The sequence below is a fragment of the Fringilla coelebs genome, assembly GCF_963513975.1.
Source record: "Fringilla coelebs genome assembly, chromosome: 3".
NCBI classification, from domain to species: domain Eukaryota; kingdom Metazoa; phylum Chordata; class Aves; order Passeriformes; family Fringillidae; genus Fringilla; species Fringilla coelebs.
In genome coordinates, this window is record NC_140030.1 from 83,175,161 (window position 1) to 83,200,104 (window position 24,944).

Below are 24,944 nucleotides of genomic sequence, written 5' to 3' on the forward strand. Positions count from 1 at the left end.
TGGCATAGTAGTACATAAAAATTTTGGATTGATTTGAAGCCCCCAGATAAATACCAAAGAAATGAAGCCAAAACAATAATGATCATGATAAATTTAATGAACCTTTCCTACCAGGTGCATAATTAGCAATGGTCAGTAGGTGGAAGATCACTATGTGTACTACACAGGGAGAGAAATGGTGCCATTTTTTAGTTACAATATGGATAATCAGTTCCAAAGTATCCCAGGAAGCAACCATATCACTGACATGAAAGATTTAAGAAAAATTTATTTGCCAGGGGTAAAAAAAACAGGCAGTCATCAAGGATGTCAACACTATGTATTTGCCAGATTCAGGAGCGAAGAACAAGCTAGGAATTCTCAAGGGGACATGTAAGACACACACCTGTTTGCCACTGCCACAGGTGTTCTGGTGAAAATTTGGATAGTACAGATGATAATAATAAAAAAAATAATAATTTCAGTAGTCAGTAGCAATTTCTGTTACTGCTGAGAAAATACAGTGTGCAGAGAAATTTTTCTTCCATCTGTGTCACAGGTACAATTTTCTTCCATCTGTGTCACAGGTACAAAAGCCCAAATGAGGCAAATCTGAGTTGAAACACACATTACTGGGGAAACACCACTCACTGCTGGGAAGAGAAGGAAACATCCTTTTCCAAACCTATTTGTGGAGCATAAAGAAACAAAAGCCTACAGATTCTTTCTGGTTTTGAGGTAGAAGTCTTTGACCCTTGCTTTCGTCAAATCATCCTGCACACTGAACTTTGCTTTGATGGCTCTTGTATTTTCCTAGAGGAAAAGATCACAGCTGGACACAATATAGAGTACTGAAGACAATTTTGGAATAAGAAAATTGGAGATATTGACAAACTTGAAAAAAATCCCAGCAGAACAGTGGACAACATGTGCTTACTGACTGTGCTAGTTCTGGCCACTAGTGGTTTAAACAAAGAGGCTTTTGTGTATATTTGATATTATCCTTCAGCAAAGGGTGTCCAACTGGAAAGGGCTTTTTGCACCACTTAGGGCCCCTCTCCCAAATGGGCTTTGCAGATCTGACGGGCCAGCGGGTCAGGTACCTGTCAAAACAACACAAACACAGTTCAGTTTGAGACTGATCACTGAGAAAATGTTCCAGCTGAAGCAGAAGCAAGGCACTATAGCCTTTGCCTCCCTAACATACCTCTTTATAAAAGGAATAACCATGAGCAGAGCTCCCTCAATTCAGAAGGGACCCCTGGAAAGGAATTTTTGTTTGTTTTGGAATTTCTAAGCTCATCTCTCTACTGAACCCACGGGCACCTGCTTGCTTCCATTTTCACAAAACAAATCAGGTGTAGTCTCCAGGCTGCTGGCAAGTTGTCCACCTGCAGCTAAACTGGAGTGCCAAATCCCTTCATTGCAACTAAGTCCAAGACTGAATGCATCCAGCCTCTGGGGGAAGTGTTATTTCAACAGCTGGTCTCAATAAGGTAAACTAATTACAAAGGCTAAATTCTGTGAGAAAGCTTCTAAAAACGAATACATTTACTTTGGGGGGGATAATTAGCTATTATTTCTGCATGCAATGGGTTTCTGGCCTAGTCTTGTATTTTTATATGTCCATATTTGCTCTAGTGTTCTCTGTGTAATGCTGTAAGAGCTTGCTAGTGCAGGAAATCAGCACCTACAGTGTAAGAGGTATTAAAATGGAATTATCATCAAAACTACAAATCTCTGTGAAGAGCAGTGTCTGGCAAATATCCTCTGCTTTTTACCATTTGAAGTTTTAGACTTGGCTTTGCAAACAGGCAGGGGATTTCAGATCCAGAATCAGTTACTGGAAATCTTACCCTGTGGCTGGGTGGCCTGGAGTTTTGTTAGGCTTTAAATCTTTTGCTACCAGTAGAGAGGGGAATAGAGGTCCTTAGAGAAAGAGGAGTCTTTTCAGACAATAAAGATCCAAAGTAAAACCTTAGCATAATCTGCACAAACAATGCTCCAACAAATTAGAATTTGGAACAGACTGATAAACTTTGTCCAGCGATGTTTGCATGCCTCTGTTGAGTAATCCCATGGTCTTAATGTAACCTCAATCACTCATCCTCCCCACAAAAAGCTTTGTTACCTTTTATTTGCATCGTGCAAATTTGAGATATTAAGAACTTTGGACAGAGACATTTGTTTGAAGGCATTTAGCACATTCCTGAGAGCTACAAAGAAAGCCTGCTATGCCAGGCAGCTACAGACTGCAGAACAGCAGCCCATTTAGCACTTTTCTTCCTCAGTACTCCCTAACAGCACGAACTGAAAAATTAATCACATGTGGAGCTTTCTGTCTCTGAAATCAAGCCACTTTCAAAATGCTTTGTTTTGAGGAGTTTATGACAGTTAAATCACCTAGAAGCACAAGCAGGAGGGGTCTGGATGATGACACACAGCAAGATCCAGCCACGTTTTCCTATATGTGCATTAAACTCGTCCCTTCTGACCTGTAATGCTATGCTGGTGCATTAGTGGAACCCCTTACATAACAGCATCAGTACAGGAAGTAGGAGAGACTTTCCTGTCTCTAATTTCACATGCAAGGGGAGTTCAGAGAGACCAAATACAGGTCCCCAGTTTGGAATGTGGCAAAGGACCATGGCAAGGCAGCTTCTTGGGAGAAGCTGTAGAGGTATTAGATAAGCACATGGGCTAGGTCCTCCTTTTCATATTCCCCTTGCTGCAAGGGGGGTGCTGTAGCACAAATTTTGGTATTGTAAGACTACACTTACAGAAAAGGAGGGAAAAAATCCCAAATTGTTTTAATGCATCAATGTGCCAAGTGCAATTCTGGTCACGTGTCCACACGATTACGGGAAAGTGCTCCTGTGATAATAAATGATCTCACTGGGAGAGTAGTGAATGTGTGAATGTGAGATACACATCAATGCTGTATGCAGGTTTAGACAGACAGTGGCTTTTTAAGAAATCCCTCTGTTTCTGTGTGGGGGCTGGAAGTGCACACCCCAATTCTGCATAGGAAGGAGGATTTAGTAATGGCCTGATTTTAAAGCTTTTGTTATTTCTCTTTTGAGCAGGTCTAATCCAGCCCTCTGGTCCAGGCTTTTGGCTTCCTTTGGGGACTGCAGGCTGGGGCTTTTCATTGTTAGCTGAAACAGACATTTGGACGCTTTCCCTTCCTGGAGCACATTTGCTTTTAGGGCTTTTAATACTTGCTTTGTCCCAAACTCAAACTTGTCCTATTTTGTTTGCTGCCTCCTTTTTTTTTTTTTACCTTGATTCAGCAGTGCAAAAGCCTGATGCCTGGGAGCAGTCAGTCTACAAAGTTCCTTCTCCTCTTTGACTAACTCCGCTTCCTACTGATTTCACAGATTTGGGGTTTTTTTCAGTGAGTAAAAACAATCCACAAAACTCACAGAGGAGAGCTTCAAAGCTCAGCACACAGGACTTCCCTGCAAACTCTGCCATCCATGTAAGGTAGGGTACAGCCTTTTCTCACCAAGTGCCCCTACTTTTCATTTTAGGTTTGTCTTGGGGAGTCTTTATGATCACCTACAAACACACACTGGCAGAGTGTTTGAATTTCCTTGAGTAGCTGAAGGTTGTCAAGACAGACTCTTCAGGTGGATGCCAAATGAGGCTGGTCCGCAGTGTCCTCACCTGTCCCTTCAGTGTGCAGAGCTCCCACTCTAGGCAAAGGGGGAAATAACTGCCAGACTTGGGAATTGTGATTCACCTCAGGGCTCTGCTTGCACCCTTGGTAGGGTCCTGCGCAAGAACAAGAATTCCTAGACTCCAAGTGCACAAATTTATGCAAAAAAACGTGATAGGAACTCTGGTGGGATTTCCCTGATGGGAAACGGCAAGATACAATCAGGATGGAAACAACTGTGGTTAATTCACCTGCAGTCTTTGTAACAGCCTAAAATCTCTGTAGCGTGTGGAAGTCTGCTTTCATGGATTCTGTTCAGTGGGCAGGCCTTCCCACTTGGAGGCTGCCACTTCAGACCTAGAAGTAGGCACAAGGCTTTCATGTGCAGGGTAAGGGAAATGGGAAAACCACATAGACAGCTCAAGCAAAGGCCATGTTGGTACAATTCAAGTCTGAACTTCTGAACCCTCACTGAATTTTTTCAATATGGCTTTTGTTTGGATTAAGAGCAGAAGGCAGAGGGCTACAGACTGCAGGAAGCACTCGATCAAAGTGCTGGCGAGACTGCCTCCTCCCTGCCACATCCCTTCCCATGACACCTCTTGGCTTTGCTCACCTGCAGCCCCTCTGGCTCTCTGCTTTTGAATACACATGCTATGCACAACACAGTTCACATGCAGATGAGAGGAACCACATGCTGCTGGAGTGAAATGCTGATCGTAGGGAAACCAGATTCTGCTCCCAGGGATGAGAGGGGTCCACAGAGCCTGAGAACTTTGTAATTCATGAGGAATTTGTAGGGAGCCTGCCTCTTGCTTAACACAGAACGACTCCTCCAGTTCAGGTGATAGAACCGGGACTGACTTGGATACTATCTGCGTCAAGTTACGCTCTTCCAGTAGGAAGCTGGAAATGGAGTGGCAGCTGAGCATCCAAAATCAAGTACTCCATAATCTTACAGCACCTCTTGATGACAGACCCCCGAGTCAGGGAACCTGTGACAACCCCTAGTCCTTTTGGATAGGGAACAACTTCACGACACAGTATTGTGTTTTAACCAATACTTTGGATGTGCCAGAAGAACATGAGCGCTATATTCATATTAGAAGAGCATCTAGATGCTGGCTTGAATTCAGAGACTGCTTTGGGCTCTGGATAGACTGTTAGTCCACATTTTCCATGCAAAAACTTCCATGCTGAAAAGAAAACTGCTGAGCTATTCAGGTTTCCATTACTGAAAGGAAGACGTTTGACCTACAGCTGAGCTCGACTGTTTCCCAAATGGTTCTGGTGTGTGGTAGCCTGCACATACATAACTCTGGAGTATGGGAACAGTCTGTCACCCTACACAATGCTGGTGAAATCGCTTAGAACTTCCTCAGCCTCACAGGCTAGTGAAAATATTTTGTTGCTGCAGCACTTAACTGGAACATGCCAGGCTGGAGAATGAACAAATGCAGAAATAACAGCAGGAAGTTTTAAAAGGGAGAATACAGGCTGAGGATGAGGGAACAATCCTTGGCTGCATGACAAATTTGCTTGTGAAATGATCCCCTGGAAAGAGTGAAAGCCCCAGACTGGGCCAAACATGAGGAAAATTAACTGTAGGGAGTAATTCTGCATTGACAGGGTAAACTTCATTTGTTTTCAATGTCCAGCTTCTGCAGACAAATGATACGTAAGAGAAGGTGAGGACATGAGACTCAAGAGTTCATGGATGATGGGGGTTACTCCCATGGCCCATTCTTCAAAAGCAGCATAGCTAGTAAAGCAGTTAAGTGCTAACATTCATGAGCTATCACTGTCAAAAACGAATCAGGCAGAAAGCAAAAAGGCAAAGAACTGAAGTCCAAGAAATGAGAAATATCATGGCAAGTCTCACCTGGACAGTGTCCCAACTGCATGGGATTAGAAGAGGGAGATTTGGAATGCTCCCCAGTTGAATTCTGGCCACAAGGTGTTCCTATATATCTCCTACCACCCTCAGCTTAGCTGACCACAAAGCTTAGCGTTTCACTTTCATCTTATGCCTTCTTCTCCTCTGTGTTACATTACATCATGGATGAATGCTCCATACTATGCTAGACAGCTATATAACCAAGTACAAGGCAGGATTTGCAGGTCAGATATTCTCAAAGCATTCTGCTCTTCTTGAATTCCAGCAGTGGAAACAGGATAAGGAGATGGAGTGGGTAGAAGAAGGCCAGCTGCCAACTGACCCAGTGCAAAGCAGGGAAAACCTTATCGCTTTGCAGAGAAATCTGGGGCATGTAGAAGGGAATGTCCAAAGTTCGTACAATTGAGATAGTACAACCAGTTCAGAAAACAGAGCAGGAATTCTGCTTTTTGGAAAACATCATTGAATAAGCACCAGAAGAGCACCTTCTTGAGAGGCAGAGGGGTTCTGCATGATAAATCCACACTTCACAACACTAAATCAATGGCATGTCAGCACCCCTGACCCTTGTTAAAACAAGGCAGTTTGCTGATAGTTCCATATGGTGGCATGATACCTTTTAATCCCAGCTAGGTGCTAGCCAGTGCATGCCAGACTCTTTGGATTTGAAGCAGGCTCACTTTAATCAGGGTGACAGTGACATGGGCCACACATTCTGGCCAAGACAGCCACAACTGCAGTAAAAATATAGCTGAGGAACTTTTTTTTAGTGCTCTCAAAAGTATACATTAATGCAGCTCCTCAGTTCTTTACACACTTCCTTAGTACATTTGTCCAGGAGCCATAGAGTTCCTCCTGTGTAGCTGGCCTTAGACAATGTACACATTGTCTAAGGGACACATCAGTTTTTCATCAGGCTCATTTGTCCCTCTTTTAGCAACAAATGAAGCTGCTCTCAAAAATACTGAGCCTTGGAAGAAGCCTGGCCACAGGGAGCACCAACCAGAACTTTGCCAGACAGGAAAAAAATGAAAGGGATTGCTCCTCCAAATGAAGTAATCTGCCAGACTTCAGCCAGGCCAGAGTTGCTGCTCCAAGTCTATGCGCAGTAATTCAATGCTCAGGTCTGTATCATGGCAGAGGCACTGGGCTCTGAGTCCCAATTGACACTGAAGTGATGAATCTCCTTTGGTCTCAGGTGGTGTGAGTGGAATCAGTCCCTAAGGCTATCTTAGGCTTTACTCCTGTCATTCTAGCAGTTGATGGCATAGTATGTCAAGAGCTCTACCATGAGCAAAACATTCTTCACCTCAGTGTAAGATGGCAGGCAGCTCCCAGACACTACAAAGTCCCACAGAAGTGTGTGAGGTAACATCTAAATAGACAGTGACTTCTCAGAAGCCCTTCCTTTACAGAAGTGAAGATTTTCCCCATTCAGAATAAAGAGACAGACAACAGATTGCTTACATTACCAGTGTTTCTGTCATGGAAAAGCCTTAACAAGGGGCCCAAACATGTTATGAGGCATCTAAGTTTCTCCCTGTTAAAATTCCCACACCCATAGCAGCACTGCAGAAAGGCACTGCTACCTCTCATCTAAGCAGAGTGGTAAAGATGGCTAGAACAGCCAATACAGTGATCTCAAAAAGGGACGAAGCTCAAAGATTTGGAAAATACATCACTTAACTGTTATGCACTGCCTGCTATAATAGGCTCTCTTTAGATCCTGTTGATCTCTTCTTGAACTGGCACTTAAAAATCCAGTAGACATAAACACAATGAAGGAACAAGCTAAGTCAAGTGAATAGCCCTGATATTACATGTTTAGAGGATGATGCAGACATGTTCTGATGGCATTGAACAAGGCAGCTTGTTTGACTCCAAAGTTCAAGCCCACTTCTGCTCCTTTTCTTCCCTGTCAGTTCACTTATATTTGGCAGCACCACAGATCAAGTGCTTCCCAAGCTACTGCAGACTTACAGGAAGCTTTGGAAACAAGTACAGAGGCAAAGACAAGGTAAGCTTGGACAAGTCATTTATGTGGGAAACTTCTGATAAGAGCTCTGGCTTCATTCCCAAAATAAGTACCAGCTAAATGACTTCAGTCATTCAGCATGTGGGTGCACTTCAGGCTAGAGGAAGGAAGCAATTTGTAACTTCTACCTTATGCCATGCCAGCTACTGCTCCAGAGAGCAATGAGGGAAGTACAGGTGGGGGTTCACATGGTCAAAATTCATACAGAATGGCCAGGATTTTGCAAGGCTCCAACACACAGAGCTCTCCCCTTCCAACAGGCTGATAAGACAGTATCATGAGGGACCAGAAGAACCGAACTCCTGAAGTACTCCTGCACGTTATCCTAGTTCTTGGGACTCATTTGTATAGTGTCAGCTCCACCATCAAAACCTTCAATCTCATTTCTTGATCTTATTCTCTTGCCTCCACTCAGACCCCAAAGTCTGCCTACTTCAATGCTATTCCATATTGTCAGCAAACAGCTCTGCTCTCTTCTTCTTAACTGCTTCCACTGAGCCTGCTACATTCCCTCTTTGGGAAGAGAAAAACAAGAGTAGTGTAGGGAGGGGCTAGCAATGCAGTAATCTCTAATTTAATTAATTTAGAGGCGCAGCACACCTACTTGCATGCAGAATGCATCCGGAGGTATTCATTCTTTGTTCTTACTAAAGGTCTATAGAACAATTTGTAAGAGTCAGGGCATCAGATCTGGAGTCCTGGTGTGATTCCAGCAAGATACTGCATTTACCATGTCCAGTCTCAACCTGCTACTCAGGGTTCCAATGTGAATGCTAACAAGACAATACACTCCACCCCATAGCTGTCAGATAAGACACAGATACTAAAGAATCCTCAAGACTTGTAAGACACAAGGAAGAAGTTGAAGTATCTGATGGCTACAGAGCTGCATCAAACGTAGAGTCCTTTAATGTGACCCTCACTGATACCCATTATGCAGCCCGCCAGCATTTCCAGGAGCCTCTCTCAAATCTCCACTGTAGAGTCAGACCTGAAATGCAGGAGTCTCCAGCCTTGCAGTCTAAGCTCTCCCAGCGGCAGCCCCATGGCCTCTGGTAACCCCACGGTTTGCTAATGCGAGGTTCGTACACCGCTCTGACATCCCCATGGAAACAAAGTGTGAGGGTATAAACAGGGGATTAGCACCTCCAAGCGCCCAGCACAGAGCAGGAGGCGGCTGCAGGCTTTCCCTTTGCCCACCAAAGGCCAGGGGCCATTCAGGTTGGGGAGGGGGAAGAGCGGGCAGAGGGCGAATCACTGACTGGAGGAAACTGGAATGGGGCAGAAGGTAACAGGCCTGTGATGGGCCCCTGCTGGCTGCTCAGCCTGCCCTCCTCACTGCTGGTATCACTGCCTGGGCACCCTCCTGCTGTTGGGTGCTCAGCAGGCTAAGAGAGAAGGGACTGCTCAGCCTGGAGAGAAGGCGAGTCAGTGAGGGCTTACCAGTGTTCGTAAGTACCTGAAGGGACGGTGTAAAGAAGAGAGGGACGGGTTCTCCCCCCTCACTGGTGCTCCGTGACAGGACAAGAGGCAATGGGCACAAATTAAAAAAGGAATTCTGTCTGAATGTAAGGAACACTGTCTTGTATGAGGCTGGTTCTCTGGAACAGGCTGCCCTGAGAAGAATCTGGGGAAGGTCTAACCTTAGAACTATGTCCAGCCAGGTTTTGAGCATATCCGAGTAAGCTGCTCTAGGTGACTTGGCTTAAGCAGGGAGCTTGGACTAGAAAATCTTCAGAGGCCTCCCTCTTCCAACCTCAGCTACTCTGTGCTGCTGTGAGTCCATCTGTGGCATCCTCCTGTGCCTTACTGACTGTTAGTGATGAGGAGGTGAGCACAGCTGAGGAAGGGCAGGCAGACTCTAACATGTGTGGCAGTTTTAATCTTGTGTGAATAAATGGTTTATATGAGATACGCCTTGTCCTCAAAAGACTGCCAAGAGAATATCGTGACAGATCTTCTCCAAAATGCTGAGCACTCTTTATGAGCCCTGCTGCCTGAGGCATTTCTCACCCAGTTGTGAGGAATTTCCCTTTCCAATTTATTCCCAAATAAGAGAAATGTGGAAAGACAAGACTATTCACCTGTTCAGCTTGGGTTTCTTGGGAACATGCCCTTCAGGAAGTGGAGGCCTGTGGTTTGGCAACAAACCTGAAACAGAAAAAGATGTGAGAATATTTTGCAGTGTCTCTTTGCTTCTATTGCATTCAGAAGTCACATTACACCTCATAAGCCAGGCAACAACACAGCAAAAGCTCAAGTACATTAGAAAGGGTATTTTATCTTCAGTCACTGCTGAACCTGCACCCCAGCCAGAGAAGCTGGGAAGTTGTGCTGGGCATAGGGAGGAAATACACACCAAAGACACTGTCACTTGGGCTCATCACAGAGGCTTTTACAGATGACACAGGGCACTGTTGTCTCATCAGATTCCATCTCCAGGATGGAAAATCTGACTATGAAAATTCTCAGTCCATTTAACTTGGATACAACTCAGGTACCAGGCACAAAGATCAGCACAATACTCTTGACTGTGTCAGCCTGGGAAAACTAAAAAAGTCATCCCATGGCAGATGGCAGAGTTGCACGTTACTAATGGGGTAGGTCAAGCTTAGGTAAATCAAGTAATTTCAGTGCAGGTGTTTAATCATTAGTTACTGGAGACTGAACCATTTCCTAGATCTTTCTGCAACACTTGTCTCATCTACAGGGATAAATGCCTGCTGTCAAGGCAAGAGTCAGGACATAGAGAAAGCAGAACAAGTAGAGTCTGTTCCATCACCCTGTCCTAGCACTTGGACCGTAACGGGTTTGCTGGGTAACTGGACAATGACAACTCACCGAGCTATACCAACTGGGCAGGAGACCCCTCTTAAGGGGTTCAGTAGGTACCCTCCAGTCAGGGGTTATCTCTGGCAGAGTTATGTACCTGCACGGTGAGCCATCTGCACACACACAGCAACCTTCTTGTGCTCCTCCAAGCAGAGGCCTGTGACCCTTCGTGGCAGCATCCCTCCATCTGAACGGATAAACTGACTCAGCAGCAAGACATCCTGAGGGAGAAAGAAGGGCAAAACCATCAGTGCCCCAGCTACCTTCACTGCTGTGACTGCAGGTGTTGTGCTGAGCCTTGTGTTGTGTACAGAACTCAAAACAGGGTAAAACAAACAATGATTCCTCCCTACTCATTTTGCCTGCAGCTTGGCAACAAGTAGTTTTTTGCTTGCTGTCACTGCCTGCCAGTTTAGCTTAGTAAGGTCACTCAGATGGTTTGAGCCTTCCCCTGACTTCACTAGCGTAAACACATGATGTCAGCTGCAATCCCTGCTCCTTCACTGTTTCACTACTTGCTCCAAGATTCTTGCTAAGATAATGTGTCCTAGGTACTCAGAGTTACACAAGACCTACAGATGAATATTGTTTACACAACTTGAAAGGCCATCACAGCTGCTGTCCTAAAGTTCACAGATATGTTAGATCACCTCTGACTCCCTCCTTGTTCCCTTAGAGCAGGACTGCTCTCTGCTATCTACTCCTCAGACTTTTATCTAGTTTCCCATGGTGGAGCTTCCCTCAGGTCTCTCCAGAGGGGTGGAGAGCAGAAAAATGGTCCAAGATGTTGCATGAGGATACTTTACGTAAGAAAAGAATATGTGCTGATGAGAAAGGACTAATAGGATAAACTGCTGCACTCAGTCCTCCAACTGCGTGTGCATTAGGTGAGGCTGTGACAGTCATAGTGGACAAAAGGAACACTTGAAGCATGCTGAGGGCTTGTCTGTGATTCAAGAACAATTTAGACTACGCTGCTGCTGACCTTTACAATGAAAAACCCTAGAAATGTAAAACAGCCTTTTTAATAAAAACAATTTAAAGGGATCTCTAGGATCAGATAGTATCACAGGGCTGGAATGACAAATTTTTAAACACAGCAGCAACAGCTGTTGCACAAGTGTCCCATTAACTGTACATAGTACAACAGCCCAGGACTCAGATCCATGCTCTCCATTTCCACACACAACACCAGAGCTAGATACCCAAAGGGGTATTCAAAGACACCCCTCAGGCCAACATAAGCAGGCATTCTTGACATCAGCATAAGTCGGCCCAAATGGACTCCAGAGACTTCCCACTTGTTATTTCCCTTTCAACAGACTTGTTGCTGGTTGAGAGCTTACTTCTCCATGGCTGTTTTAAGTATGTCCCTAGTTGAGGCAGCAAGACTATGCAGAGGCTGCCTGCAGGCTGAGGGGACCAGCCAGCGAGCGTCTGGACAGAGCAACTTCAAACGAGGCATGGCAGAACTTTGCACCCCTCAGCCAGGGCAACAGGCAAGAACAAAGAGTACTTGTTGCTTCTCATGTTGGCTGATCCTGACTGCCAGTTCACAGATTCACAGACCTGCTCCTAACCCCCCACCCTTGCTGTTCCACAAAGAGCTCCCTGGAGCATTCTTACCTTCATTTACTGGCCTGGCAAAAGCAAATAATCATGAGTGAATATAAAGTGAGTATTCAGAAATCTAGCTAACTAGGAATTATTCACCCAGCCTACTGCACAAGACCAGCTCAGTTGTCAAGGGGGCTGCTGGAATTCAGGATGCCCTTCTGGTAATGATGGATTCTGACAGATGCTGTCGTAGAATCGTAGAATGGTTTGGGTTGCAAGGGACCTTAACGATCATTGAGTTTGCTGGGCACTCTTTGTTTGATGCAGCTCAGGACAGAACTGTGTTTCTAGCCTGTGAGTGCACATTGCTGGGTCATGTCCAGCCTCTCATCCACCAGCACCCTCAAGTCCTTCCCAGGGCCGCTCCCCATGTGTTCATTCCCCGCCTGTCTTGATAGCAGGGGCTGCACTGACCTAGGTGCAGCACTTTGCAGACGTTCTTGTTAAACTGCATGAAATTCCCAAGGCCCACTTCTTGAATTTGTCCAGGTTCCTCTGGAGAAGCATCCCGCCCCTCAGTTGTGACATCTGCAAACCTGATGAAGGTGCACTCAATCCCTTTGTCTGTGTCATTAATGAAAGTATTAAATAGAACTGGCCCCAGTAAGGACCCCTGAGGTACACCACTTGTCTATCAGACTCTGAGCAGTTGACCACTACTCTCTGGATGTGACTGTCCAACCAATGCCTTAAGCATCTAACAGTCCAGCCATTCAGTCTATCTCCCCACAATTTAGAAAGAAAAATATTGTGGGGACCACATCAAAGGCTTTACAGAAGTGCACATAAATGACATCTAAAGCCTGGAATCACTCCATTGCCGAAAGCCACTGGGTTGGCCAGGCAGGACTTGCCCTTGGTGAAGCCTTGTTGGCTTCTCCCTGTAATCCATGTGCCTTAGCACAGCTTCTAGGGGGATGTTCCAGGATCTTCCTAGGCACAGAGGTGAGGCTGATAGGTCAGTAGTTCTCAGGCTTCTCCTTCCTACTCTTTTTAAAAATGGATTCCAGTCACCTGGGATAAAATACTGGTTACAAGTGTTATAGACAAATGTTGAGGGGTTTTATTTGTTTGGGGGTCTTGTGGTTTGTTTTTGTCCTTCCCACCCCCAAGCATGACTATTATCATGATGATAATAGTGAATATAGTATTCACTATTATCATCATGACCCACAGTTTCCCTCTTCCCATTAATTGGCTTGCTTTCTGCATCCAGTTGTCTATAGTTCAGAACATGTTCAGACTGATTTTCAGATCCAGGTCCTTTGAAAACATGGAATGTCATGTAGGCCCACTGACATTTAGACACTGACTTTAATACCTCACTGATACAAAATTACTTAGAGGCACCCTATAGAACTATGTGTATCCAAAGGAGAAAAGCCCCCACAACTGGCAGTGGGCTCCTGGGAGGCCATCCATGGTTAAACGGAAGCAGAGTATCCCTCAGCCCAGCTAAACATGGTCCAGCCAAGGAGAACAGTAACCAGGGCACCAGATGGTGCCAGCTGCACTAGTAGAAACTGGATGGAGGCCAACCAAAATGTCCAAGGGCATTGGCTTTTGACCACTCCTGAAGTACACTGGATTGGATTCAGGAAACCAGAGCAGGACTCTCCCCCTTTTTCTTCTTCTTTAGCTGTCTAGATCTTCAAATCACTAACTCAATCTGCCATTTAGCACATAACACTTCCCTAGGTGAAAAAGGACTGTTCAGCTCTAAGTACCTAGAAAGATAAAAACTTGCAAGACTATGCTACTAGCCTGCTTCATTACTCAGGAGAGCTGATGGCAAATTTGAAGCAGTTTCAGTCTTTGCAGCCATGAAAGCCTAAGTAGGCCACACACTCTTTTGAAGGTTGTGTGTGTGGTCCAAGTGATTTCTCATATTACCACCACACCTCATGGAGTCACAGGCTTGTTATCAAGTGTTTCCATGCAAAGAGGGTGGTAGGAAGCAAATGGAGATAATATTTTTTTCCTCCCTGTGGGAAAAAAAAATCAAGAAAATCTGCTCTCTGTTATCATCTCTGACCAACAGTGTCACCAACTGACCAACACCCTGGTGTGGCAGTCATTTCTTGACTGAAATCATCAGTCATGTCCCAGCTGCTACAGCTCCAAATCACTGTCACGCTGCTTGGCTTAAAATGCTGCACACTTGACCAAAGGTTTGTCCATTTCTGAAGATTCCCCACAGTTAACAGGCCAGGTGCCTCTCCCAGAATATTCACACAGATGTATCTTACCACTGGGACAAAGCAGACAGGTACAGCCAACTTCATGGGGCAGCTGTGGAGGAAAGTTAACAAGTACATGGAGCGGTCAAATTAAAAAATATGTCTGGCAAGTTCTCATGGTGCCGTCATGTTCCATGAAATTCACATTTTGTGCTAGTGGACAGCCAAGACTGTAACCACTGATTTGCTTTAATCACTGGACAGCTCCCATGAGGCTGGACCCACATTCCCACCCCTGCAATCTGCAGCATTTGATGAAAACAACTTGGACAGAATTAATGTAGGGCTAATAGGCAAAGCCTGCAGTTCGATTTCCCCTAACTGTTGCCAAAGCAAGATGACATATTTACTGCCTACTCAAACTAATGATGTTTGAAGTGGATAAGGGGGGGAAATGAAAAACAAGTTTAGCCTCCACTTCTAAAAGGGCTGGACAAACTTGCTGGATGGAGCACTACGTACCACATATTCTTGTGAATAGATGGTAACCAAAATGCAGAGGCACCTGCATTTTAATGTCTGCAGACATTTGGAAAAGCAGGATCCGTGACTGACACGTGATTCATTAAAACTTTCATTTACTGCACAGATAGAACAGTTCTATCTGTGCAGCCAAATTACTACTGGGCTGTATCAGGCAAGTCTGTCCGTCATTATTTCCAGTTATACAAGAGTCTAGTTTTTCCTTTCCCCCTTACTCCAGGGAGCTGTACACCATTCTCCACACATTTTGCAAAAGATCTGCAGGTTTCAATCCAGTTGCATTCCTACAATGACCAAAATAATTTTTTTATTTCTGATGGATATGAAAAAAAATCAACTGAGATCTCAGTTTCACTGGACAGACAGACATATGCAGACCACAAACTGTGGGAATTAATATATAAAGCTTTGTTATCCTGAGCCACACCAGAGGATCAGGATTGAACTGGGAAAGACAACTGCAGCCCTCTACACCACAGCTGAGACAGGTTGGAATCATGACCTGCTAGGGCTCACAATGCCTGTTCAATTGATTAATGACTCTGGAGACACTGGTCCCCCAGTTCTCTGACAGCCAGAGTAACTCATTATGCCACTACTTTAGACTGTGCTAGCTGCACATGACAAAAGGAAAGTCCTGTGAGGTCATATTACTCAACTCCCTCAGGGGCTAATTCAACACTTCCCTTTTCATAGTGCCTCATTCAGTCCAATTACAAGCATCCCAAGCAAAAAAGCTCACACTTTCCTTTCTGTGCAACAGACTGATCTCAGCTTATCAATCTCAAAGGAACACCATCTATTCCAATCTCTCACCAAGCTCATCTTATAGGTTATGCTGTACGAACTAGGCTATATCTTAACAAAAATAGCTGCTCTCAATTTACAGACATTTAGTACAATTAACCATCATTGAGAAAAACGTCCCACTGTTTAATTGCCCTCAGAGTTAAATGCCTGCACTTCACTACTTAAGCATCTCAAGATTCTGCTGTTCACCACAGCTGCAGCAGAGAATAAAATAGCAGAGAGTACTTTAGTGCAGAAGAGGGAGATTTTAACATTTGAAAATCCTGAAAATATGTGACTAGTGCAAAGCATTCAAAAACATAAGGGACAAGTGAGAAGTGGTCTTCTCCAGAACTCAAATTTCTCCTAGTTCTAATCAGCCCCAAGAGAAATGCTTCTAAATATGAGGTAAAAAACATCTGCAGTTTCAAAATACCAGTTCACAGTGCCCTCTTTAGCTTTGTCCAGAAGGAGCACTGGATATATACACACTAGATGCACATGCATTCAAAATCTACGTGACAGCTGAGATGAATCTACATTCATAGATTGCCTCTCAGCACCACAATTTCTTATCTAAGAAATTATCTTAGCAATGATTCTCAAGCCTGGCTGCAGAATCTCTCTTCATATTTAGTTTTGTCTTGCCTCCTTAATGCACAGTAGAAATCAGGATCTAACAATCAAAGTGAGATGTGGAAGAAAACTCGTAACTTAGTTCACCCTACAAACACATGTAAAACTCATGTTTCACACTGTCTGTGGTGACCAATTGCTAATCCTGGAACTCAGACTCTACAGAATCACATTGTCTAAAACATCTTTGGTTCTTGATGGCATTACCTCTCCAGATACTCAGTGGAGTCTTCCACCACACATGGCAGCAGGAACTGAATCTATGTAAGTCTACATACATATTTTCAAGATGTGATCCACTGCCATAACTTATTTCATCCCTGAACATCACTTTATAGTTTCTCAAGGGTTGTAAATGTGTGACTCATGGAATGCTTTCTGTAAATCTCTAGAATTACTGAGTTTAATTATGCTGTTTATGTCTTGCATTTATAAGTCACATAAAATGATATGAACCTTAAAAAAGTATTTTCCAGAGTAAGTAATAAGTTAGTTTTGATCACTACACAATTAATAACCACGAAAAAGAATTGCAAGGAATCTCTGCATTCGGACACGGGCTACACAAAACAGACATGATCAGGTTTTGTAGTACTTTACAAAGCTTAATGGTATTTGTCATTTCACCTAATTTATTATGATCTGCAAACTCATTGTATATCACTGTCATATTTTCTGAAAAATCTCTTTGCCCAGGATTTCTCTCCTGGGAAGCTGAGAAGCCTCAGAGAAAAAGAAAACAATAATTATCTGATTTGCTTCTCCTGTGTTTTGCTGATTTGGAATGTGTTTGGACATTGTTTACCAACAGGTGATTGTTTTATTGGTTTCTGCTGTGAATTGTTTTGACTTAATGGCCAATCACAGCCAAGCTGTGTCAGGGCTCTGGAAGGAGTCACGAGTTTTCATCATTATCCTTTGGCATTCTGTAAGTATCCTTTCTGTATTCTTTAGTATAGTTTAGTATAGTAATCTTTTATATAATATAGTATAATAAAAAAATAAATTAACCTTCTAAGTACATGCAGTCAGATTTATCCTTCCCTTCCTTCATCCGGGGGTCCCAGAAAACACAAGAATTGTATAACCAAGTTTCCCACATTGTTGAGAAAACACTAAATATTCCCCTGCCCCCAACTTATTTCAGTGTTTAATATTGCACCCAGCCTGAGTAAGAATCCCTGACAAATTAGATTCTAAATGCCTCAATTTCTGCAACACAGGCTTTGAAAGACCCTAAACATTATTTCATTTACATCTCACATCAGTTGTTCCACCTGTCTGGAGTAATTGCAACTATCTTGTCTGGTACTATTGCTGTATTCATATTCTTCATAATTCATGAGTCTTAATTAGTCCTATCCAACAGGTTATTTGCTTTAACTCCTAGCTGATACCTTTTATTTGGAATCTGCAATGTTTTATTTACCAATCAGTAATCATCAGCATCATTCTCCTTCCTCTCTTATCTACTCAGTATGTCACTTGCAGTTTTCAAACAATTTGGTTATTCCCTAGAATTATTTTTTATGCTTTAAAAAAATCCTGTGAGTGAAGTAGTGTATTTGTTAGCTAATTCCTCCAAGACCTTGCGGCAACAGGCAAGACAGGCCTGCTGGTCTGTACCTAATTCAATGCTTGAGTTATTTCTATATTTGTTTTTCCCTGTTTTACATTTGCACATTGCCATCAATATACAGATACTAAAACATAATTTTTCCTTTGCATGTGTACACTAGGAGTACACACAAGCAGCACAGTCATTTTGCAACCAAAGTGGCTTTCAGTCCCCCTCTCCTCTCAATAGTGGACTTTCTCACAAACATTTCTTTTTCTCCAATATATTTGTATCCCCCTCTCTAATCCTATTGACATTAGCTTATTCTGAGTTTTCTGTTGCCTTATCTTAGTACCAGCATGCTCCTGTCTGTTTTTCTTCTTTTCTAATTCCTGTGCTGGGTTTTGAGCATGCAAGGGGGTAATTTAGTTCTTTTGCAAACTCTGTGTCTGAGTGACCTCTTGTAAAGTTACATTCTGCATCTGCTATATCATGCTTCTTATTCTGAAGCATTTATGACTCTTGTGCTTTTGTTTTATAGCACTACAGAATTTCCTTCCCATATTCTAGGTTTAGTATTAGTTATCCCCTCCTTAGTTTATAAAATTCTTATTAGCATTTCCTACAAAATGCTTGAATAAAACCTGTTTTTTTCTCTTGCAAGTTAAGTAAAAATGTATGCTCTTTCATACTCATGAAGAGTTTTGAAAGCTGTATGAAACAGTTACTAACTTAGTGAACAATGACAAATGAGAAATCGTAGTGCTTGAAGTCATATAAGCGACCTAGCCTCCTGGCCTCTCTAGAGCTGGGCCTGTATCCACCAACTGCTACATTTCAGTTTGATTCTCTGGGAAGCGTAATGGTGAAAGGCAGCTGGGCACAGAAGAGCTATATGGCCTTTCAGATCAGAGAGCCATGTGAGTAAATCCAAATCTCCTATTTGAGACAAGCTTATCCTTTTTCCCAGGAACACCCTCAGCCAAGGCATACAATTACTGTGTAGGAGCTCTTGCTGCACCCAAGAGAAGCAGAGCTGGAGTTAAGTAGCTTTACTACACCCAGGAAAACTCGAGAGGGGCGGGTTGTGGGGTTTGTAGATCTGAGAGCAATACTTGTCCAGTGATGAGGGTTGGGGGAACTCCCTCATTAAACTTACCACATAATCATACTTATGCTTCAGGTTCCAGCGACAGATGGGACACTGGCCAGAGGGGTTTGGAGGAGGTGGTGCTTCAGCATCCTCTATAATTCTCCCTTCGATCTAGGAAACAATTCAAAGCATGGAATGATCAGGCACAGCTTACAGCTCTACCTGCACCTGCGACTCAAGGAATAGTTTTCATTGAATTCACAGTAGGTTGCCCAGTTCTGTGAGGATGTAAGAGGAACAGCATGTGCATCATTCAACTCACTTTTATAGAGATATAACAAGCCCTTTGGTATGCTTATGCCCTGACTGTGGGGAGAAGGACAAAGGGTGTAGAAAACCCTTTGGCAAACTCTTGTGTACATTTTTCTAAATGTAAACCAGTTGACAGTCAGTGTGCAATTCTCATATTCACCTGAATTCCATTTATTGCAGTACTCTTTTGAACCACCACGCCTTTAAAGTGTAGAGGCCCTTTAGCTAAAAGCTTTAAAATAACTTTTCTTCTGGTAATATGAGAATGTCACAGAATAGCAGATGCATGTTACAGATGAAAACATATAGGGGCTTGCTGGATTATAAATCATCAGCAGGGAAAACGCTGAGCAAAATTTAAATTTAAGAAAGGATAGTTAGGAAATGTCTGTGGGGCCTGTAGATTTATTTTATAATACCGATATTTTATCCAGTTTAATTCTCTGAACAATTCTTTTACGAGATTATAAAATTATATTTTGTACATCACTATAAAGTGGTGGTATCTAACACTCAAATTTTCTCACAAGTAGCATGCAAAGAGATGTACCAGGTATGTAAAGGAAGAACTTGACAAATTTGTTTCCTATTCAGAGATATGTTAGAAATATGAAGTTAATCTGCATGTGCACTTATCCTTTTTTTCTTTTTTGAGGACTTACTAATGGAAACAAGAGCTATCTCAAATTGCACCCAAATGAAGAGACAGTAAAACCATGCTATTTTTTTCTCCAAGACATTTTGGAGTTTTCTCTGGTCAAATTAAGATTAAAAGCCAATTCTGACCACTAACTATCAGCCTCAAAGAGTGTAAGCACCAGAGTTCAAAAAGAAAACCTGGGTAGAATGCAAGATTACTCTTAAGAAAACTTCAGGTTCTGTGCCTGAAAACCTGGGAAGAGAAAAGCATGACCTTTCCTGTAAGTGTGCACTGGAAACTGGCATCCAGCTGAACTCACAGAACTATTTCATATGCCAGATTTTTGCCTTTCTGATGATAAAACAGAAACAGGTAAGTTACTTGTAGTTTACATCTCAGTACCTCAAACAGAATTGTCAATTTTAAAGTAAGATTCCTCCCCCCACAAGTACAACAGCCAATTTTACAAAAACAAGTACTTAACTATGAATATAAGATGTAGGCCAGTATCTAATTTTCTATAAATCAGTAAAGTTATTTTCATAAAAAATACTACAAAGCCGGTGTATCTAGTCTTGATTCTTGCCAGTCTGGCTTCAAGACTGTACTATGACTGTAACTCCATCTTGGAAATAAATTAAGATTCAGAATGCTATGTCAACATCAATTTTTCCTGAGATAAATTGCGGTGTACAAGTTTTGGCAATTACTTCCCAACTGCTGAGGACTTCTATACTGTTAATCCACTCAGTTGCTATTTTTCTATTACACATCTAAAAGGCAGTGTAGGGGCTCTACCTTATCAGTATGCTGATGAAATCTGTATTTCTCTGGGATTTATCAACTGGTTCACATCAAACACTTGGTTCAATACTGATTAGAAACAAGGACACAGAAAGATAAGCAGGGAAATATGGATTCAGGGAAGAACTCATGCAGAATTGGCAGGATAAATGGAGTGACCAATGGATACACTGAGAAACATATCAGCTTTGGTTTGTCAATTAACACAAACATCTGACAACATTTTCCTCATCTAGGGGCATTGATGGATTCCAGACTGATGCTAGGATATTACACAGCAAGTAAAACCAGATCTCCAGGAAGAGTTATTTTCATAAAGGGCTCTGCTAATGTAATGCTTACTTTTTCTGCTTCAAGCACCTCAGTCAATGTTTTGGACTTTTGAGAATATAATTTACATCCCCTTTGAAACTGATTGAGTGAGTGCAAAATACAGCAATCCACTGAGTGTGTTTTGTTGGTGTGAACACTCTTGTTGGCGTGCACACTCCCCTCTTGTTTTGGTTAAAACAACCTCAGGTCACACTTGCAAGCTCTTCTCTTCAGGTTTCTGGGCAAAGATTAGTAATTTGGCACTTGAAGGCAAAAAATAGATACTTTCCATCATACCTACTGCCATACCTTAAACTTATTTTTTTTGTTGACAGTCTTATGACATCTTGCTAGCTGCCATATATTTTAGATATGTAGTCTCAAATAGAGTAAGGTATCTGCTCCATGGAGGTTTCAGACATGACAATGTCTGCTAGCACAAATACAACAAAACTTTCAACAAAATATTTTTCTGACAAAAATATTTAAGAGTTTCAAAGGCACGAACAAGCAGGTTCTTTCTGTTTCATTAACAAGCAAAACATCCCCATCCCCTTATTATTATTTATGTATATATAGATTAATATTTAAGTGCACTCTCCTAGAGCTATTCCCAATTTCCTCCTCAACTCTCCTCATCTTATATATATATATATATATATATCTACATATCTATATCTATATATATAGATATATATCTGTGTTATCACTCTCCAGCCAAGACATATAGTGCTACTGCCCCATGCAATGTGAGCAGAATAATGCAGTCTCCTTTCCCCTTCAGTAATTTTCAGTGCTTCTAAAAAATGACAAATCTCTTGATAAAAGTATAACACATCAGATGGTGCTAACTATGCAAAGTTCTAATTCTACTGCTTTAATCTTTTCCTTCCTGCATCAAACTGTAGCTAAGAAGATGCTCTTCTTTATCAGTTACTTCAGAACTTCTGTTTCATTTTCAGGAGTAGTTTTCCTTTGAAAACACCCCTTTCATTTAATTTTTTTTTTTTTTTTTTTTTTTACCACGTGTGTTATAAGATGGAAGCTCTGTATCGCCTGAAGCCAGTATGGCAGAGGCTGCAGTTAACAAACACAACACAGATCAAGGGCATGAGATGTGTGTGGCACACAGGTGGTACAGACATGTCCTGCAATGCCACATCAGACTGCCAGCGCAGGATGAAGTGACAGAGCCGCTGGCAATCCTCGCTAATGCCTGTCCACACTCAAGACGATGCCAAATGGCACCAGTTTAGGAAACGGCCCCACTGAAGAATGGCCTCTAGTGTTTTAGATCCTGAATGCCTCTGGTCAGGGATTCCGACCTTAGCCGGGCTGCAGTGAGGGGTTTGGTGCTCCCGAGTGGCTCTGACTGGAGGTACCAGTCACCAGCAACAGGGGGATAATCCTGTCTCCTTCAGCAGCCAAACCCTCCACATCCAACCTGCACTCCCAGCAAATCCCTGCCCTGGCTCTGCCTTCACATCCTGAGAGGTCTTTCGAGCAGAAATGCGCCCCTTTTTTCCTTTCCTTGTTGGGTAGGGCACGGACACACACATGGCTGAAGGAGCGAGAAGCCACGGCAGAGGCAGCTACCAAGGAAAAGGGGATGCAGGGACTTACTGTGGTCGTGTTGCCTTCAGTCACCTCCACGACTGCAAAAGAAAAAAGAGACGGGAAGCCACAATGAGACCCAAACAGCTGAAAGAAATAGTATTTTGGGAGGGGGCGAGGGAAAAGGGCAAATGACAGTGACCGCAACCAATTTTCAAGGACAGCGGCGAGGCAACGGGGCGCGGGGCCGTGCAGAGCCCCCTGCGGACTCACCCTGGCGGAGGGCTCGGGCGGGCGGCGCGGCCCAGCCGCTCCCCAGGAGCCCGGAGAAGATCCGCCGCAGCCCCCCGCGCAGCAGGCTGGGCGCCGCCATCTTGCCGCGGCCGGCGCTGCCGTCAGGCCGCTTCCGCCGGCGGGGGGCGGCGCTGCCGCCGCCATTTCGGGGCACGTCCCGCCCGCCCCGGAGCCCGAGGGGCAGAGCCGGGGGAGAGAGGAGGAGTCTGTTCTCCTGCCCCGCGTCTTCTCCGCGGGCTGGTCCTCCTTCTTGTTTTCGTTTGTTTCTTTTAAGTTTGTTGTGGTTGGTGCTGAGCTTGTGTTTTCCTGGGTTTTTTTCTTTGTTTGGTTGGTTTAGTTGTTTGTTTGTTTAGGGGCTTGGGTTTTCTGGCGGTCATATCAGCTTGGGATCACAGCATTCAGCTAGGTTGGAAAAGACCTCTGAGGTCATCGAGTCCGACCCATGACTGAAGGCCACCACGGGAACTAGACACTGGGAGTGCCACATCCAGTCTTTCCTTGAACACCTCCGGGGATGGTGACCCCACCACCTCTCCGGGTAGCACATTCCAATGTCGAATCACCCTTTCTGTGGAGGAATTCCTCCAGCTGTCCAACCCCAACCTCCCCTGCACAGTCAGGGGTTGTGTCCTGTCCTGGTACAGTACTAGCGGCCAGGGGGAAGAGGCCGATCCCCACTTGGCTACGACCTTCTGGGAGTTGTAGTGAGTTATAAAGTCATCCCTGAGCCTCCTCCAGCCTAAACACCCTCAGCTCCCTCGGCCATTACAGGACTTGTGCTCCAGACCCTTCACCAGCTCTGTTGCCCTTCTCTGGATCCTCTCCAGCCCCTCAATGTCCTTGCAGTGAGGGGCCCAGAACTGGGCACAGCACTCGAGATGTGGCCTCACCAGTACAGGGGGACAATCCCTGCCCTGCTCCTGCTGGCCACACCACTGCTGGGACAGACCAGGATGCTGTCAGCCTTCTGGGCCCCCTGGGCACAGGCTGGCTCATGATTAGGAGGGTGGAGGTAAATCTAGTGGTAGTAATGCCTTTGTGTTGTGGAAGCCTGAGCTACACTCCTGCCACAGCTCCTGAATCTCCTAGCTCTCCAGTGAGGGAAGGCTGAGAGGTGGATTTACTTCAACTGTATGACTCCTCTGTTTGGATGGGCTCTGGAGTGAGTGCCTCCTGCATCAAGGAGGGTTTCATGCCAGCTGTGGGATTTGGGGAGGGGGTTTGTTTCAAATCACCATTATCACATCTGCATGTTCCAGATATCCTGAGGTTCCTGCCTGTTCCTGCAGTGTTTTGTGTGTTTCAGCAGGTGACAATTTGAAGCAGTGTGTTGCCCGGCTGTAAGTCTTGTAAACAGTCAGTCTAGTTTAAACACTTTGCATTTTTGTTTGAATATCACTTTTCTTTGACAGTTTGAAGGCTGCTGAGAGATCATTTTCCGATCGTCTTTCTTAGCATACCTCATCGCTTGACTTCTCACACCTGCCTTTGGTGCAAGGTAGCCTAGAGGTGCTTGCTCAGACTCACATAGTCCACTGGGATTTCAGACACCAACAAACAATTTGTCTTAGATGGTAATGCTGCATCTTCGTGAAGAGCGTACTTGAGTTGAACTGTACTTGAGAGCAAAGGTCATTCATGGAGTTTCTCCAAGTGCTTGTTTGTTTTCTGTCATTTCAACTCTTTAAAAAAATCCAGAAAGTGAAAACTAACAGAGTAAATTAAAATCACTTGTGACTCATGCACGCTGATGGACATTCATGCCATTCTGTTTCATAAGGGGTCAACAGTGCTCATCCAAGATGTTCTGTATGTTTTTCTGAGTTTTATCTAAAATGTGGTGCAAAATGTAAACTGCAACATAAATGTAATAATAATTGTAAAATATAATTTGATCTTCCTGTCGCAGGAGGTCCTTCCATCTCCTTCCTCTTGTGTGTTGCACTTGCTTCTTGTTACAGTCTACTTTGCAAATCTCTTTCAGTTGCAGGTCTAAGCTCTCAACTCTGGGACTTTCCAAAGAAGTGGGAATGAAGGCAGGGCTTCTGTCCAGACTCTTGTGCTTTATGCCAAGCAGTGAAAGCAGGGCCATCCCATTTATTCAGAGAACAAATTGAGTAAGAGTGCTTACCGGAAGAGAGCTCTTCCTCTCTCACTGTTTTATGCTATATAATGATTTCTAGAATCAGGGTGATTTTCAACTTGTCC

The 24,944-nt window shown here is 43.8% G+C and overlaps 1 protein-coding gene across 1 annotated transcript; it reads right to left on the reverse strand.

The window, feature by feature from the left end:
- Positions 1-250: 250 nt before the first annotated feature.
- MRPS18A (mitochondrial ribosomal protein S18A) lies at positions 251-22,851 on the reverse strand. Its single transcript, XM_084203290.1, has 6 exons — positions 22,716-22,851; positions 22,512-22,543; positions 18,887-18,991; positions 10,502-10,625; positions 9,657-9,723; positions 251-1,082 (listed from the first exon to the last, which is right to left on the reverse strand). Exons 1-6 carry the CDS (start codon positions 22,813-22,815, stop codon positions 938-940), a joined length of 573 nt encoding a protein of 190 aa, XP_084059416.1. The 5' UTR covers positions 22,816-22,851; the 3' UTR covers positions 251-937.
- Between the last annotated feature and the right edge of the window lie 2,093 nt (positions 22,852-24,944).

Excerpts from the sequence above, each read along its gene's own strand:
- MRPS18A (XM_084203290.1), bottom strand. The coding sequence starts at position 22,815 with ATGGCGGCGCCCAGCCTGCTGCGCGGGGGGCTGCGGCGGATCTTCTCC. Across the intron at positions 22,544-22,715 it reads CGCCCGAGCCCTCCGCCAGG|TCGTGGAGGTGACTGAAGGC; the intron begins GTGAGTCCGCAG and ends TTTCTTTTGCAG. Across the intron at positions 18,992-22,511 it reads CTGAAGGCAACACGACCACA|ATCGAAGGGAGAATTATAGA; the intron begins GTAAGTCCCTGC and ends ATTGTTTCCTAG.